Genomic DNA, 19,339 nt, shown 5'->3' with positions numbered 1-19,339 from the left:
TGAGACTGTTTGTTTCACTGACGGACAGAATGAATATATGGCTATAGAGTTTTGATAAACTAAATTCGTTAATGAGTGATGATGGAACAAATATAAGAAAGGGAACCAAGAGTACCACGGGGAAAATTTTCGAACACAAAATTAGCCATCGAAAACCCACATGTCCTGGGTTAGAATACCATAGATGAAAACTCTACCACTGAGTCATCAATCACCCGCTTATTAGTTTTGTTAACTATTATATTAATATAAATTAATGAATGCCTGCTTATGTTAATTATTGAACAATTACATTGTATACTTCGTAAAGTCAAAAATTATAAATTTGTATTTACTGTACATACAGTGAGCGCAGAAAGTGTTCGTACACCTATGCTATTGAAACGAGAATGCCTGCGAAAAAGAAACAGAAAATTTAAGAAGTGTAATAACACGCACAATATGAATAATGAAAACTAAGCTTTATGAATATATCAATAAAGAACCACAAAGACAAGTTTAATGGTCAGAAAGTAAATAAATTCCGTAGAAAATGTATAGAGTAGACGCAAAAAGTGATCGTACACCTGACGTACGAATACGAAACAAAGATACCACAACTGGGGTTCACTAGTATTCACCTGAGTATACACCTCTGTATAGCATGACGAGTAACAAAATGAGTTTAATTGTGAATAGGAGTGAAAAAACTGCACGGGGGCTGTCGAAATGGGAAGCAACCGAACAGAAACAAATGAGGAGACAAGAAAAGTAATTATTAAAGTGCATAAGAAGGGTAAGTCTTTGAGAAAGATAGCAAACCTCAGGGGCAGATCCAGAGGGGGGCGATCGGGGCCATCGCCCCCCCCCACAAGAGGAAACTTGCTTATTTTATATATAAATAAACCCATCCATAACAAGTTTGGAGCTCTTAAAAGTAGCAGTATTACTGCCCACCGCCCCTTCCCCAGAAGTCCGTCCTGGATCCGCCCCTGTATAGAGTAGCCACAACCGAGTATTTTCCGCTGTATGTTTGGAGTCGTTGTCTTGCTGAACAATAAATTGTTTTCAAGAACCATCTTCTGGCACTAGTATGGAGATATTCCTTTAATATGTTAATATACACTTTGTGGATCATCACTCCATCGATAAGGTGGAGACGACCCACTCCTGAGGCACTCATACAACCCCAGACGAGCACGGACCCTCCTCCATGTCTTACTTTAGGGACGAGATTTTGAGGATTCATCTCTGTATTCACCTTGCGCCATACCATACGCCTCCCATTGGACTCGATAAAATTAAATTTATTTTCGTCCGAAAATATGGCCCTATTCCAGAAAGAAGCCTGATCCCTTATCTTTATACTCTTTTTCAAACTTTAGTCTCTCTATACGATTTGTCTTGTTCACCCAGAACATTTTCCTGGCTATCCGACCATGATACCCTGCAAATATTCCGCCACCGCGTGTTTCCAGATCCGTTGCCAATTGCACAGCACTACTTTTTGGAACCTTTTTTCTTTCCCTAATAATGTAACGTTTAACTTGTTCACTCAACACTCTTGGTCTTTCAGTTCTTTTTTTTTTATTATTATTATTTTTATTATTTTTTTTTTATGGTTTCGCACAGTGATAGAAACATTATACATCGCAATTACTGTTTGTACTGTTGAACAAGGCCTGTCTGCAAGGTTTGCCAGGGGCGGATCCAGGACGGACTTCTGGGGGGGGGGCGGTCGGCAGTAATACTGCTACTTTTAAGAGCTCCAAACTTGTTATGGATGGGTTTATTTATATATAAAATAAGAGTTTCCTCTTGTGGGGGGTGGGGTGATCGCCCCCCTCTGAATCCGCCCCTGACTCTATAATACCTTGAAACAGCTTCGCACACCTCCCCAATCCCCAGACATGAACCCCATAGAACATCTATGATCTGTTCTGGAGACAAGAATCAGAAGGCACAGCTTCTCTACTAAAGAAGGCCTGAGAAAAGCTATTCAAGAAGAATGGGACATAATCAGTCCCGAAGCTACAGAACTACGAACTACTACAGGTGAAATCAATGCCACGAAGACTACAGACAATCATTAACGCACAGGGTAATCCCACAAAATATTAAATAACGTAATATACTTTATAAGCATTAATTCAAGCATAAGTGTACGGTGACTTTTTGCGTTTACAAAAAAGGAATTCTCTCTTTTCTTCTGAACAAAACAGTGATTGTGTTTGTTTGGCCTTTCTCTTGTATATAGAAATAAAATGTATGAATGTGTAGTCTTAATTCTGGTTATATATATATTTTCCACCTCCCGTTCTCATGCTAGCTGTTTTCAATATAAAGTATGCACGGTGTGCGAACACTTTCTGCGCTCCCTGTAGGTATGTTGACAATAAGCGACTGTTATTAGAATATTTGTTGAGATTTATTTTCCTTCACTGCCTTTCGTCTGGTTAAAAAGTAGTTTGCAGTGCTTTGGAGTAGCTGCAGGTGGGAACGCGATAATGTTTGAGACATACCGGCGACTATTTTGTGTGTGAAAATAAGACCTTTCTCATAAAGTAGTAAATAACTGCAGTAGCAATTGCCTACGTAAATGATAAAGACATATCCAACTACAAGAAATTAATACAGTATATATAGCCTATTCATTATTGTGTTTCTCTTTTAACAGCTACTAGCTAAGGATGGCCAATTCCAGAATTTTTACTTTCCGGAATCCGGAAAGTAAAATCGGAAAAATTCCGGATCTCGGAAAATTCCGATTTTTTCTAAATTCCGGATTTTTTCCGAATGTCGGAACTTTTCCGAAATCCGGAATTTTTCCGAATTCCGGATTTTTTCTGAATTCCGGAATTTTTCCGAAATCCGGAATTTTTCTGAATTCCGGAATTTTTCCGAATTCCGGAATTTTTCTGAATTCCGGAAAGTAAATTTTCCGATTCCGGAAAACAAAATTTCCGGAATCCGGATTCCGGAAAAATTTGGCCATCCCTAGTTCATACCAAGGATTATTTTATTATCCATAAACTAAGGAGAGACGGTGATCTCACTACGGAACTTCAAACTTTCACTTTTACTCTAAACATGCAGAGAATTTCATTCATCATATCTCTCATGTAGAACTAAAGTGTATTCAATGTAAGAAACACACCTCGGATAAACAAATGACGTACTACAATGAAATGTAATTGGCTGGATTTATAAATATAGTTCCGTGATTGACGTAATTGCTTATTTGTAATTGGTTAAAGATATGAACTATTTTTTCACATTGTTTCGTATAATTAACTTCACCCATTTGTTAGACGAGACGAAAAGATATTAAATTCACGGAGCAAAATATACTACTACAAATTACTGATAAAATATATGCCATATTCTGTGATTTTTACCTTCTGTTATCGAGAAAAAACAATCGTCACAGTGTTGCTAACATGCAAACCGATAAGTATCTATAACAACAAATGTTAAACACTTGAGAGAGAGAGGTAGATAGTAAATGTAGTAGAGAATAAACATTTATATAATATGTTTCGGTACAAATTTAATATATTTTGAATTGCTCTTAACAACCATAATAAAAAAAAACGTTTTTAAAAAAGTGTAATGGCTGTCCTTAAGAAACGCAGAGATTGCAACAGTCATTTTATAGCCCACCCCCAACAGTCACCTTACAATTTGAAAACATGGCGGCTACATGTTGTGCTTCTGTTCAGTGTCAAGTTATGAAACATCCAAACGGAAAACCATTGACGAGCGGGGAAAAACGAATTGTTTTGAACGTGTTCAATAAACTGCTGGAAAACAATCCTACTGTGTTAGTGAATGACATAGTGAAATTAAAGCAGAATATACTGGTGTGTGTGAGTCGAGTGTTGTGAACATACGTAAAGAGTTCAAAGAAACGGAGTTGTTGAAAACACCGGGTAAAAAGAGAAACAGACTGAAAACAGAATTAGTGAAGGCGGATGACTTTGTGAAATGTGCTATTCGGAGCAAAGTGCATGATTTCTTTCTAAGAAATGAACCACCTACACTAAACAAAATTTTGAGTCCTGTAAATAGTGACCCTATGTTGCCTAGTTTCAAACGAACTACGTTCTACACATTGTTGTTGGATATTGGTTTTCAGTTTCTCAAGAGAAATAAAGTGAACGTTATTTTAGATAGGGAAGACATTGCATTATGGCGGCGACGATATTTGAGAAATATTCGTAAACATAGAGCGGAAAATAGAACCATACATTACTTAGAGGAAACCTGGGTGAACGAAGGTCACACTACATCCAATGTATGGGTAGACATAACTGTATGTTCTAAAAAACAGGCGTTTTTGTCTGGAAAATCAACCGGCCTAAAAAATCCTACGGGCAAAGGAAAAAGACTAATAGTTGTTCATATAGGCAGTGATAGTGGATTTGTAGATGGTGGTGCTCATATCTTTGAATCTAAGTGCGGTGGTGATTACCATGATGACATGAATAGTGACGTTTTCCGTGAATGGTTTGAAACATTATTGCCTAAACTTGATCCCGGGTGTGTTATTGTAATGGATAATGCTTCGTACCATAGCGTAAGGCTCGAACGACGTCCAAACTCCTCATGGCGAAAACAAGAAATAATTGAGTGCTTAACAGCAAAGAAAGTACCTTTCTCGGAGTCCGATATTAAAGTGGAACTACTGAATAAAGCGCAAAGCATTGCTCTCAACAACGAAAACCTATATGTAGTAGACAGCATCGCAAAACAGACTGGGAGAATTATTGAGAGACTGCCCCCCTACCACAGCAATTTGAACCCGATAGAAACTGTGTGGGCGTTTGTTAAGGGTTTTGTAGCCAGAAATAATATCACGTTTAAGTTACGTGACGTTCGGCTGCTGCTTGAAACTGCCTTGACTCAAGTGACACCAGATATGTGGAAAAACAATATTCGTCATGTGCTGAAGGAAGAAGAGAAAATGTGGAATCTGGACGGACTTTCTGACACCTTGGTGGATCGCCTTGTAATTAATATAAACAACGAATCTGATGAATCTTCTTATGAAGACCTGCAAGTTACTGCGTTGAGCGATTCAGAAGAAACCTCAGATTAACGTGAGTAATTATTTTATCGTTTACTTCTTTAAGTTGATAATAACATTTACTTAGCGCTATTACTTAATTCCATTCAGTAGCGTAGAAAGGAGGTGGTTCCGGACAAGCCCTCCCGAAATTTGGAAAAGTTGTTAAAATTAAGCCAAAAATCGCGTTTTTCGCCCAAACATTTTCCGGGGGAGGAACCTCGGACACCCCTCCCCCGAAGTTACATTCTAGCTATGCTTGCTTTATAACCGAGATATATCTTGCTTTTGAGATCGAGGAACGCATGGAAAAAGAACAGCTGACCGAAGCAGAAATCTCGCCGTGAAGCACGTGCTTGACGCGGAGTGATACAAACTGTTTTGTTTATCTCAGGTGTGGTTCTTACGTTGAATACACTTTAGTTTTCTTTTTAAAGAGACAAATAGATGTCACTACAGTCTTCGTATCTCTCTAATGTATTTTTTACCTTTTACGAAAATTTACAATTTCTCTTACAAATTTCCACCTAGAGACTTCCAATTTTTAGAGAAGGAACTTCATAATCTACCAAAGGCAACAATCCGTGCCGATTTTTTTATCTAGAATTTTCTTCATTGTTGAAACAGTTCCATTGTTAAAGGTTTGGATATCCATTCCATCAATAAAAGCTGTTTCAACAATGAAGAAAATTCTAAATAAAAAATCGGCACGGATTGTTGCCTTCGATAAGTTATGAAGTTCCTTCTCTGAAAACTTGAAGTTTGTAGGTTGAAATTTGTAAGAGAAACAGTGAATTTTGGTGAAAGGTAAAAAAATACACTAGAGAGATACGAAGACTGTAGTGACATCTATTGGCAAAACTTGTCCCTTTAAACTAACCTTAAATGCACTGAGGAAGAGACTAGTAGTGCCTCGATACCGTTCGCAAAATTTGTGTTCTTTAGCTATTTTAATGTACGAAAATACAACCTTTCACAAACCAATAACTAACCCTCAACGCCCATGTTTGGATACATTTCTATTTCTAAATGTGCTTTTTATACTGATTTTAGGGTGGTGAATCCAACGAAACAGTTTTTAAACATAGAAAAACACCCTTCTTGTGCTACGCACAGGTATATCGCAAGATCTGCAGACAATCTGTTGGCATCATCATGGCAGTATCAACTGCTTCAGAAATCATGCTGCAACCCCATGAAATTACAAAGCGTACCAGTTAAGCACTATCTACGTACATCTCTTTACAGTGCAGGAAATAAGTAGGGTAAATCCATGTCAAGTGCTCCAATCATGTTGCTCAACAATTTTTAAAAAAATCTTATGTTTAATGTCTAGTTACCTTATCATATCGTTAGTTCAAAACAGCCATTATTTTAAGTTTAATGATTTTAGGTTTCGAGTGGCAGCCATATTTGTTTTCGAAGATGCCCCATTTGGTGGCGGTGTAAGGAGTTATAAAAACTGAAGTCTCACACCCCGTAATTGCTTTATCTACGTGAAAAACTTAAAATGGTTAGCAACTTGTAAGCTACAAGACTGTGTATTAGCCATTGTTTTCCATGAAGTACAGGGTGTTTGAAAAAGAGCTCCCTAGTCTTAAGTATAAATTTAATTGGGAAATGAATGAAAACTTACATCAATGAGTACATATCATGAAAGAGAATTCCTTCAAGTTTTGTTTAATGTTGGTAGACTTCAACGTGGGATTCATTTGTGGCCCTGCACACGTAGAGACGATATTCCACTTCTCGCCACGTGTTCACCAACATTTCAGGTGTAACTGTCCTAACCGCCTCGACGATTCTTTCCCGTAAATGATTGATGTCTCTGATTTTTTTTACTGTACACAACATTTTTTATGTGGACCCAAAAGAAAAAGTCCAGTGGGGTTAAGTCTGGGCTTCGTGGTGGCTAAGGTATTGGGCTAGCCCTGCCTATCCACCTTCCTGGAAACCGAGTGTCAACATCTCAGGTACATAGATGAAGTTACGCACATCATACACAGTACCTTTAGGCACTCCTAATTGTAGACTGTCAGACCAATGAGTTCTTCGGGTTCCGAACATAACAAACACGGATCTGTTCAATAACAGCTTCAGAAGTTCTCGGTCTACCTGCTGATTTTGCTTTTAAAACACTACCGGTTTCCTTGAAAGACTTTAGCCAATTACGGATAGTTTTTGCTGTAGGTTGTTCACCACTATACTTACGTCTAAAATTACGTTGCACTGTTATAACTGATTCAGTTTTTATAAGCCAAATAACACACTGCGCTTTCTATTACAGAGTAGGCCTACACATTGTTGCTGAGTTGCTCTGCACTGCACGCCTGCCTGGACTGAACTGAGAAAACAGAGGAATAAAAAAAAAAAAAAAAAAAAAAACACTGGTGCCGTCTCAAGTTCAAGCAGACCTGCCAACTGCAGGGAAAGCCAAACTTGTAGAGTTGATGAATCAAACACCACAAACTAGAATAGTGTATGTCACTTTGTACAGATTCTAGAACACATTAAAACTAGGGAGTTCTTTTTCAAACACACTGTACAGCAGGGTGAAAAGTAAGTCACTGGCATTATTTCTTGAGTCTGAAACTCCTATATACCAAAAATTAGGAGTTTCAGATTTGACTACAAGTAGCTTTATTATTAACACAAACTTATACCTACAAAGAAGTAGAGGCAGAAGTACGGATAACCGAGAGTTTACTGTATAGACTTCATAAATCAATAGTGGATGAATAACTCACAGAGGGGTTAAGCAAAACACAAGAGAACAATTCTGGGGTATCATTTAAACAAAAAATTTGGATTTTGCATCACGCAACTGAGGAGTGATAGTGTGACACCAACCATTCGCTGTTGTAAGCTTTCTTAAAATGTCCTTGAAAGGCACCCATGTCTTGTGGTTTCTTGAAAGTTCGTGGTCCTGGTGGTTCGTAAGACTGAACTTTCACGTCATCATGTTCCATGCTGACATCTTCAACAATTCTAAGTTACCAAGTTTTCGTCGTAAATACACGCAACTGTGTCACCTGTTTGGAGGCATTGCAAGGATGCTTTTCCATCCTGAAAGTCAGTAGAAATTGAAGTGCGAAAGCATCTAACTTTCGCGTCATTGCGAGGTACATATTTATGACATGAGCGTGTTTCAGAAATAGGTAAACATGTAGCAAATCTAGGATTTAGATTTCTTGGCTTTCGGCATCTAAAGTCATTTAGCCCTTCACGATTTGAGGGATGGCGTCCCTCGGCGAACACACAATCCGGAGAAAGGGAAGGAAGAAAGGATTGGGGAAGAGAAAAGATAGGGGAAAGAAAGGAAGCGGCCTGGGACCTATAAGTTAGGTACCACCCCGGCATTTGCCTGATGAGGAAAATCCAGGGAAACCTCATTCACGGTGGATGGCCTGAAAAAGCGTGTTACACTTTTTCGACCGATTGACCTCACCGGGAATCGAACCCGGGACCGCTCGCACCGAAGGCGAAGCTACGGGAGTAGCAAATCTCTCGCGCAGTTCAGCTCCATGGTTGATTACCTCCTTACTGCTGACATAAATGTACTGTATATTAGAAATTTTTCACACACTAGTCATACATATCCTCTGGGGACAAAATGTGATCATTGCTTATCATCTGTGAACTCCTTTTGGTTACTATCTGCTTTGTTGTCCCTACTATTCCATCACAAGCACTCTTTCCCATGCCAGAACGAAAAAACAAAATGTGCCACTCCACAATCGTCTTTGTGATCACACAAATCAATGATGTTTTTCCTATAGTGACTTGCAGCCCCATTCGTGAATTATATGACATGCAGAGTGGAAAAAAATCATTTTTGTTGATTTCTTTGATTTAAATCGATTTTCTTGATTTAAATCAAATCTTTCTCCTCGTATAATACAAGTCGCGTACTGAAGAAAACACATTAGGACTTAGTATTAAATACTAATTATGCCATTTAAGTGAAAGTATTGAAATTGAATTCTGAATTAACTCCCAATCATTAACCTATTTCAAACCTAAACAATGTTTCTTAAGCATTAAGGAGAAAGTACAACAACGTTTATCAAGATGCCACTTTTTTTACACAAAAGTTAATTATATTTGGCACGGGCATACTTTTGAAAAAAAAAAAAAAAAATCGGAACTAGCTTGCGGCACGAAATACATATAAAACACATACATTTCGCCTAAAGTTATAAAATCTATACAAGTAAGTTTCGGAGAGGGGATCGGAGCCTCATCAATACACTCCTATTACCTAAAACAAAACAAACAAACAAAACAGACGTGCTCACAAATGAATTTTCCTCTTAAATGTCGACTGTGATTTTCCGGACGGAATAGTTAACAATTTACAAACCTTAAGTTACGAAGAGAAGAAAGCAAGATTGCCCCGATCCTCGTTCGAAACGGGATTTTCTTTAATCATCCTCTACATGAAACACTCGTTTTCATACTGTGCTATACTCTACATTTGAGTCTCATTGTATTATGATTATTACCTTCCATAATCGAAATAACAGAACAGAAACGGGATTTTACTTATTTTCAGTTTAAATTGATTTATTTCGGAATGTCATTTAAATCAATCCACCCTAATGATATGTATCATTTACGAGACATGTGCTTAACATCTTCAATCAGATGACGTTGGAAGCTGTGGAGAGATGCTCTAAATACAGAAGGCTGTTTCATCCTTATGGTAGCAATTTGCAGTCGTTACCAGAGGCGCTAGTTTCGCGTCAGCAACGTGACGCACGTAGTACAGAGTAGCCAGACACTTGTGTACAAGCCGTGCAGAGGAGAGACGTGTGTGAGCAGAATGTTGCCGAAAATCGACCCTTTTTGGGATGGCTACATCGTAGGACTTTCTGATATAGGCTACAGCTATAGCCGAATAAGAACATAGTATAAGAAGAAAGGTTTCAAAGTGTCAGATAAGGGAATTAATGCAGCCATCCATCGCAATGCAAACCCTAGCAAACCATTGCCATGCGTCGTCAAAAGGGGCAAAAGAAGCAACCAGCTCCAGAACGCAGTCAAGACGTCATTGCCAAGGACCGCCGGTTTGTGACCCAGGAGAATCCACCCACCCAACGTGACATAGCGAGGCGTGTTGGACGGTCAACTGCAACTGTACACCGAATCATACGCGACAATTTGGGACTCAGAAGTGCACACAAGTGGCGGGTCCATGTTCTGGAACCAACGCACATCGCAGAAAGGCGGGTGGCATGGAAAAGGCTGTATGAAGGTTACCTGGTAGGTGACAAATGGCGCTATGTGATCACTTTAGATGAAGCATGGTCTATTTGACAGGATCCCAGCAGATGCGTGCAATTTGCTAACGCCGCAGTGATGGAACCGATTATGCAAAGTGGGTTCGCTCCTGCAAGGAGAGTTTTCCAAAGAGATTTATGGTAGTGATGGGTTTCTGTGCAAAAGCAAAGCTTCCGATACACCGACTGTCATCAAATGTCAAGGTGAATGCAGCGTATTATATCGAGTATGTACTGGAACCATCTATCGCCAACATGCCCCGGCTTTGTATGGCAATGACACTGACAGAGTGTTCATCCACCAGGACAAGGCCAGCAGCCATACTGCCAAACGAACGGTGGCCTACATGACACGTATGGAACAGGAGACAGGTGTAAAGGCTATCCCATTTCAAGACATCCCCGTCAAGTCATCAGATGCATCCCCTATGGACTTCTGTGCTTTCCGTCTCCTCAAACGGAACATCAATAAGCGTCGTCCGACCACACTTGGTGGCCTTTGGAAAGTGTGCAAGGAGGAGTGGGCGAAATTGGATCAGGCAGTGCTCAATAGAGGTCTCCTTCAGTGGAAACTACGATGTCGTGCAATCGTTCACCAACGGAGCTCTCACATCGAACATGATCGCTGGTGGAAACGGGGTTTTACGCCCTATGGCACGGGTCAATACTTCACTACCATAATGGCTGAAACAGCCTTCTGTAATCTTTGATACTACACAAACTTGTACCTTTAACATCACCTCCATCACATAGCTTATATATATAAAAGAGAACGCACAAATCCTTTGTCCGCTCATCACGCTAATACGGCTGAACCGATTTCTTTCATTTTTGGGGGGTTCTTAGGATTTGGACCCTAGATGGTTTTTATCATATCACTTTAATTTTTAATTACCAGTGTCTTGAGATAATGGACCATTCAAGTTTCCATCCTTTGTTAGTTATTCATCATAGGTAAAAATAAACGTATTTATATGCAACCCGCATGACCCTGTGACTCGGCGGGTTAACATAAATGACAGGCGTTATAATGGTTTTTATCATATCACTTGAAAGCGAAAAAGTAAAAATTATCTAATTAACAAAGTTTATTGCGTTCGGGGGTGACCGCAGCGAAGCGGGGCGGGTTAACATAAATGACAGGCGATATAATGTTAACATTTACTGCAATCTTCTATGGTTTTTATCATATCAATTGAAAGCGAAAAAGTAAAAATTATCTAAGTAACAAAGTTTATTGCGTTCCGGGGTGACCGCAGCGAAGCGGGGTGAACGCTGCTAGTAGCTTATAATAGCAAACAAATGGGTGAAGTGTTACCTAATTGTTCGTCCAATGAAAACTCTAAATCTCTTCTTGAATGAGAAGTTTTCTGAAAAATCAGCTAAAACAATGCATTCATAGTATAAAAGACCCCTTTTTTAGTCTGCAAGAAAACTAGATTCTACTTTGGACGCATAGTGGTGCGACATGAGATTTCTGAGTTCTCCAAAAAGTCTTTTCTTTGTTTCACTAGGGTGATCGTCTTAGCACAATCTCCTGTTATCCATTGCTTGTAAATAATATTGGTCAGGAATGTCACACTATCACTCCTCAGTTGTGTGATGCTATATCCAGATTTTCTGTGGAACACACTGTTTAAATGATACGTAACCCAGCACTGTTCTTTCATGTATTGCTTAATCTCTCTCTGAGTTATTCGTCCACTGCCTATTGATTTATGACTTCTATACAGTAAACTCTCGGTTATCCGTACTTTTGCCTATGCTTCTTTGTAGGTGTAACTTTGTGTTAATAAGTTAGGTACTTATAGCCTAGATCTGTTGGGGAGAGAAACTTTGTTTTTATCAGGTCCTCCATCAGATATATATATACCTGTGAAGTACGCACATTCTATACTTTTCAGAATGTTTTCACAATTTCTATCTAAAAAAGGGATACACGTCTAACGGTTGGAACTTGGTGAAAGAGCACTTCTATACGGACCTCTTTATCCAGAAAAGCTCATCTTCCTGATCATTTCCTTCGTGCAAAAAATCGTCTTTTCACTAACGTCGACTTACTTTTCACCCTGCTATACTTCATGGTCGATCATGGCTAATACAGTCTTGTAGCTTACAAGTTGCTAACTATTTTAAACTTTGTTCCACATAGATAGAACAACTAGGAATTGAGATACTTCAGATTCGGTAACCCCCTTATAACACCACCAAATGGGAAATCTTCGAAAACAAATATGGCTGCCACTCGAAACCTAAAATCATCAAAATTAAAATAATAGTTGTTTTAAACTAACGACACGATAAGTGCACACTAAAAATCAGATTTTTTAAAAAAAATTCTCGAGCAACATGCGTTGGACCACTTGACATGGGAAGTGCTAATTGAAAATATCAAACCGGTGCAGGTGCAGTTTTGGCACATTACATTTCAAAAGATTTACAAGTAAAATTCAATACATGGCATGAAAAGACATGTTTATAAGGAATAAATTTCTGCAGACGACAGAATTAAATACGAAGTAATACAGCTATATTCAGGTTTACAAGTGTTGGGTTACTAGTGTACAATCATTACAAGTGTTTTACGAAGGATAATAATAGGTGCATATGCAAGATGGCTCTATTAGATGCTATTTTCCACCGACGGCATATTTCTGCACGGTGTACAGAACGTGTATTTTGTATTTACAAGTGCAGCGTTACTAGTATGAAACCACGACAAATACTATTGAAACTCTCATCATTGGAAAAAAAAAAAAAAACTCCTTTTCACTACCCTCGCTTGCGTGCACACTCGCCATCACTGATGCGCTTGCTCCCTTCGGACGCAAACCCACGCTGACGCGCGGGCCCACCAACTTTGCCCTTTACTGACTCGGTTGGATAGCATTTGTGCTTTTTGCACTGTAGTTTTTTATGCTACGCATTTGAAAGCCGTATTTATACGCAAATCAGAAATGAATTTTATTTTTTCAACAATTACTTCTGGTGGCCTTCTTGAATTTTATCTATGCCAAGTGAGATATTCTCGTGTTGCCCAGTGGAAACGTTTTGGGGCACAATAAGAAAGGAATTAGTGAAAGAATTATAACTTTTCAACAATTCTTTCTATTGCTAAGCCAAAAGTAAACCCGTACTATCAAACCTAAACTAATATTAAGAGAAATTAGTGAAATTGTAAATTTGTTCGATTCCCCCCCCCCTCAAATAAAACAGTGACCGAGTAATTACAAAATGAAATGAAATATTTAGTTTTACGTCCCACGCGTATGCTAGTTAGGCTAAAGGAGACGATGATGATGAGAAATGAATGAAATGGTGGAATGAAGAAGTGGGAGGAAACGGGAGAACACCGAGAAAACCCAAAAGCACGGTGTTTGTCGACCACAAAGTCGAGTAGATTAGAGTATAAGGGTATCCTGTAGACAATACGTTGATTTCTAGAATATTTCCGTTCAATTTTACAGTTGGATTAGGATTACTCTACTAAGTTTTCACCTAAATTGTTTCAGAAACGGATCTACTTTCCGAGAATACGCATATCCTATAGTTTTATTGCTTAATATAATACACCATTGTATATTGGGTTAGGTTGTTTCGATTCACTGCTCCAATTACGGTAATTTGTTTACGTGATTCTTCACGTATTCAACTCACTTGTAATCGGAGAAATGAACCATGTTTGTCACAAACTATAATGGCTTCTATGCGAAAACCTAACACAATCAGAGCTCAATTGTTGCAAAATTTGGGTTAACTGCTGTATCGCCCGACCAATTTTAGGAAATTTACCGCGTAAACTGGAGAATTTATTTTTGTTCATGAGTAAGTGACTGAAAGTCAGTTGAAAGGAATAATTGAAGCTAAGAAAGCAATTGTTTTTTATGTAAGCATCATTGTATGTAGAGGCAGAAGGAACTATTTGGCGGAAAGGTACACTTATGATTTAGTGGCAGGAAAGGCAGCGTGGATGGCACGTATATGTCAAAGTTATGACATATGGCAGTTGTTGATATTGTGTAAAAAACACGCCCTACTGAACAGACGAAAATACGGGGAAACGAACTGAAACCACAGAAAAGAGGAAATATCGGTGCACCTCTGGTCCCTGTTTCGATTTCAGCTTGTGCCAAGAGAACTTTGTGATGGACAAACACCATATGGGTGGGCTTCCTCAGGGTTCTCCCGTTTCCTAACATTTTCTTTATTACATCATTTCATTTATTTCTCACCATCACTGTCCTCTTTAGCCTAATCGGCATTACCGTGGGTCGTAAAACTCAAAAGATTTCTTTTTTTTTTTTTAATTTTATATTATCGGCGATACAGTAGCTAACCTAACCTAATTTCGTACATTTTGGTACTTTTTATTATTATTTTTAATGGATTTTCGTGTGGTCCGGCGATATAGCAGATATGTTCAAAATTTGAATTTTTAACTAGTCTTCCACGAAACAGGACGGTGCAATATTTGGAGTTTCGTATTTTCGTACTGTAGCCCAGCGCCTCGAAGTGAATCTGCATACCATGTAGGCCTATTTGCTCATTATAGCCTACCCAATCATACTTGCAAAGGGTAAACCGCTTCAGTTGGTACCTCTTATGCACATGAAAAATTATACTCGATTAAATTTGACAAAATGGGTTCCTAACCCTAAACTAAACCGGTCCTACTTTACTAAACCCTTTTATAAAGCGATTTTCCTTATCGATGTGCAGCTGGAACGTGTACTGTAAAGTTTACTATTGTAAATTCCTCACTGCCAGACACAAATTCCAAAGTTGGTCGTCCGTTTCTAGAAAGATTTTGAAAATTTACCAGGAAAAATGGATAATTTGCTCGTTTGTGTGCTTGATAATGTCTAACGAGAGCGGAAGTTTGTGTTTATTTTCCTTTGTAAGCGGATATAAACATCGAACACGTTTTTAGCAAGCGAAAGGAACTACTTCGCACAAGGTTACCGAATGGTTGGATAGTGCAAAAATAACGAGCATTTGTATTCTGAACATGGCTGCAGATGTACAGAGACGCTCCACTTGGTATCCTTACGCAGTAACGAGAAATTACACTCTATTTATTTCAACAAAATGAGTCAAAACTTCCCTAACCCTACCCTACTTACCCCTACCTTACTCTATTCCATCTTACCATACTGTATACTGTATGGTTTTAAAGAGGTTCTAGAAATTATTTTTAAATTTTAAGAGCTCTTATAACGTTTTTATCGAAAACCAACGGACAACCAACGTCGGAATAAATGCCGACACTTGTACAATCCGCGGCAAAAAACCTGCAACATGAGCATATAAGTTTATTGTGAAATGACGAAGTCTTTTGCTCCAAAATAAGTGTGCACGGGAGGAATCCGAGGTTTATCCTGGCGTGATTCGTTCCACTTAGACGTTATGTTCATTCCCCGTGCTGTTACGCGTAGTTTCACAATAAGCTTACATCCTCATGTTGCAGGTTTTTTGCCGCGGATTGTACCACAATATATATTTTGACAAATAATTTTCTAATTTACTTAGCTATTGGAATAGGCTTGTGTATAGCCCGCTCCCCCCAGTTCTTTGTCACCGGAACTGGAAGAGTCACTACCACTACTACTACTACTAGTTATATCGAGAACAGAACTCAACCAACCCCTGCGGGGCTTTTAACCCGTTCCTACTACTACTAATACTAAAGCTTCCTTAACACAAGATTTACATCCTAAATCTTTATAAGCGATTCCTATTCATTATGAACTAATATGAATCGTCAGAATCATTATGATTCGTTTAAAATCACTGGGGGGAGCGGGCTATACTCAAACCTTGGAATATAATACAAGATACCGTATATAATCAATAACCCTTTTAAGTCGGTTACCTCTAACTCAAGAGTGTTTAAATTACCCAACGGAAAATAGATGAAATTAATATTTTCTAAAGCTGCTTTTCTGTTGAACCAATTTAAGCTCACATTGTGCAGTTTTTCATGGAAAGATTCTAGAACACAGGTCTCCCCCTACAAGTTAGGAGTTAAGTTGGTTCCTTACTGTACCAAAGCTTAATATTTAATTCACATAATATTGCCGAGCGAGCGTTAACGAGTGAAGGCAGGTTAGAGGCCCGCAGGGCACGTTGTTGTTTTTATTACAACTAAATGGGAAGGGGGACTTGTGTTCTAGAATCTTGCCGTTTTACACTACTTACGTAATTTGTTATTTTACAGTACGTAACATTTAAGTTGCAATTTGTTATTTTTAAATCTTCCATTGATATACTTTGGTTGTACATCCGAAATCAATACTTCACCTCAGACAGGTTTATTAATAAATTAAAAAAAAAAAAAAAAAAAAGAAACTGCTTACGATTTGTGTTTTTTCCAATAATGCACAATAATAGGCTAATTCACGGACACTAGTTCAGATTAGGATTAGTGTTCATCTCTTCGAACTTATTACATTCGCTGGATTATCAGTCTTCATAATTTCTACCCTCCAAAATTTTACTTTAACATTTGATTGAAAGCCACAGACTTGTTCATTAGCGTATTATGCAGCAAAACAGCGAATTTACACATAGCACACTGTATTTTCTTCCATTTGCACAACCCAAATATTGACCGCTATGTCCTTTTACCCTTTTAATTCATAGCACTGCTTAACTTTGACACTACAAATTCAAAGAATGCCACAAATACCAATATTTATGAACCTACTCACCTTGAATCACGCTTTTTCTGCAGTTAAAATTCACATTTTATAGCATACTTTGATATTACCTCCTGGAGATTCCTATAGTCGTTACATACGCTGCTTTACAAAGCGTTGATATTACCATACGAAACGACTTCCAATAACTTTGAAATTTCTTTCCATTTATTTTGAGAATAATGACATTTTTAAGACTGAATTTATTCACATAGTATCTCTGCTTTAGCTTTAAAAAAAATATATATTTTTTTGAATTCTTCTGTTCAATCGCTACCACCAAAGACGCACGAAGTTCAACGACTCCAATCAACCATCGTCAATAATTGTATCGTTATTATATTTTGACTAATCTTCTACCGCGGACCTTTATTGGTTTCCAATTACAAACAGCAAATATCACTTTTCTACGTTAAATGCGATGTTTGTATCTTAAAACCAATGTAAATAATTAACACACCATCCCCGTAGCAAACCAGTAAAGAATTCAACTCAAGCCTGAATCTCCGAATGCAGTCACATCGCATTCATTCAACAGCACAGCATCCCTCCTGCGCCGGCAACTTGAATTTATTTGAAAAATACTCGCAGGAAACGCTCAGTGTTTTTGTCTACAACTTTTCCCTCCTATTCCATTGTTTTTATCAAACATATATATATTTCATTAGATCTTCCCAAGCACTAATTATTTGAATAGTAAACTTTATCCGAAACACACAGACCACTTACCGCCATATTGGATATACATCGCACACAACACAAATGACCTAACACAAGCAGGTATCTGGGCATTAGCAGAGCAACGCCGATCTGTATTCAGAAGAAGCCGATCTGCGATACCGCTAATAGGAGGAGGGGAGTACTATGCGTAATATCATCAACCACACATGGTGTGAATTCCGTTTTCACTTAACAATCCAGTTTATTTAGAAGGCTAATTTTGTATACGAAATTTTAACAAAATTACGAGTTACTAAATCTTAAGCTAAATTACTTACAAAAAGACAGTACATGATTGAAATGTTGGTAGTTAAGTTGAATGGGAGTAAGAAAGATAAAGATGACGAAGCCTTAGAATGCAAAATTTTCCAACAGCATAGAATTATGCAAATAATCTTCAGTGAAAATCTGCCGTTTTTGACGCGTACGTAGTAGGCCTACAAGAAAGACTATTTTATCAACACTCGTACTCGCAAATAAAAAAAAAGAGATCATACCAGAAAAGTGCCATGGTAAATCATATAATCCAATCCACAATTTCTCGTTATCTTATATGTGTTCATATTTTGTAACTCCCAAAGAGTATAATGTAAGGTCCAGGTTTAATGTTACTGAATCATGACGTAAGCAGAAGACCAGACGCCAAAAATCGATTTTTATGGTTCGTACGTAAAGTCTAGCATAAGGGCAACTGTAGCGTAAACCAATGTTTATGTATTAGCTATTTTAATTAAATCAACACTTCCTTGTCAAGTTCCTTACGATAATTATATGCTAATTTAAGTTGGCTTTTATGATAATTTACGTTCTTTACAATGAAATTACTCATAACAAATCCAAACAGCAAAGCTCAATGCAAACCGACCAGAAATATTTATTCGACTGAATTCTTGAATATAAACTAAGTTTTTCAGCCGAACGCCTTTATTAACGGAGTTTCATTTTACGTTTTAAATAATAACGGAAATGGAGTTCAAGAGGCAAGTAAGTACTGTCTCGGCATTTGCCTAGTGGCACTTGGTACTCGGAAGAAATCAGGAAAGTCGGAACCTCCTGATTCCGAAATAAAAGCACTACCAATCTTATACACCAGCTTTTGATCCTATTTTCAGATAGCTTTCTCGTGGCTATATGGATAGCGGGAGACCCAGGTTCGATTGCCGGAGGAAGCCCATGTGGTTCAGATCCCGCATTAAGCTGTAAGACCACGTTTTATATAGCTCACTAAATGAAGTGGACGCTAAATTCAAACCAAAACAAAGGTTCTATAGGATTTTCCCTACGGATTGCATCGGAGAGAAACCAAAATCGTATTGTATATCGGTGGCGCTTCCAAAGGAAGCCAAGTTAAATCATTGCACTTTGTTCTTAGGTAGTAACAGTAGGTTTTGAAGGACAGAACTTACTATTAATGTGGGCTCCGAATCACGAACGGGTCTTAAAATTAAATAAAATTTCTATTTTAACGTCCCATGTTACGTTTCGAGGATAAGGGAGACGGTGATGAAGAAAATTGGTGGAATTAAGAACATGGGAGGAAACGGAAGAATCTAGAGAAAACACAAGCACATGTGTTTCTCCATCACAAAGTA

At 38.2% G+C, this 19,339-nt stretch overlaps 2 protein-coding genes across 9 annotated transcripts in view; one reads left to right on the top strand and one right to left on the bottom strand.

Moving 5' to 3' along the window:
- Positions 1-18,364, bottom strand: part of G9a (histone-lysine N-methyltransferase G9a) — a 118,791-nt gene extending 100,427 nt beyond the window's left edge. For 3 of the 8 annotated variants that reach the window (XM_081764095.1, XM_081764096.1, XM_081764097.1), the window contains exon 1: positions 17,757-17,903. The gene's annotated coding sequence lies outside the window, so the exon portion shown is untranslated. Of the gene's footprint in view, positions 1-16,685; positions 16,929-17,039; positions 17,708-17,756; positions 17,904-18,025; positions 18,178-18,244 lie in introns of those variants that run through there. The other 5 variants (XM_081764091.1, XM_081764093.1, XM_081764089.1 and 2 more) reach the window with 5 other exon arrangements.
- Positions 4,058-5,080, top strand: LOC145689002 (uncharacterized). The gene has a single exon (XM_081763145.1). It carries the CDS (start codon positions 4,058-4,060, stop codon positions 5,078-5,080), a length of 1,023 nt encoding a protein of 340 aa, XP_081619271.1.
- Positions 18,365-19,339: the final 975 nt, after the last annotated feature.

The sequence above is a fragment of the Thermobia domestica genome, chromosome 7, assembly GCF_964235325.1.
Source record: "Thermobia domestica chromosome 7, izTheDome1.hap1.1, whole genome shotgun sequence".
Classification (NCBI taxonomy): Eukaryota; Metazoa; Arthropoda; class Insecta; order Zygentoma; family Lepismatidae; genus Thermobia; species Thermobia domestica.
This window is presented reverse-complemented; position numbering and strand designations above follow the sequence as displayed.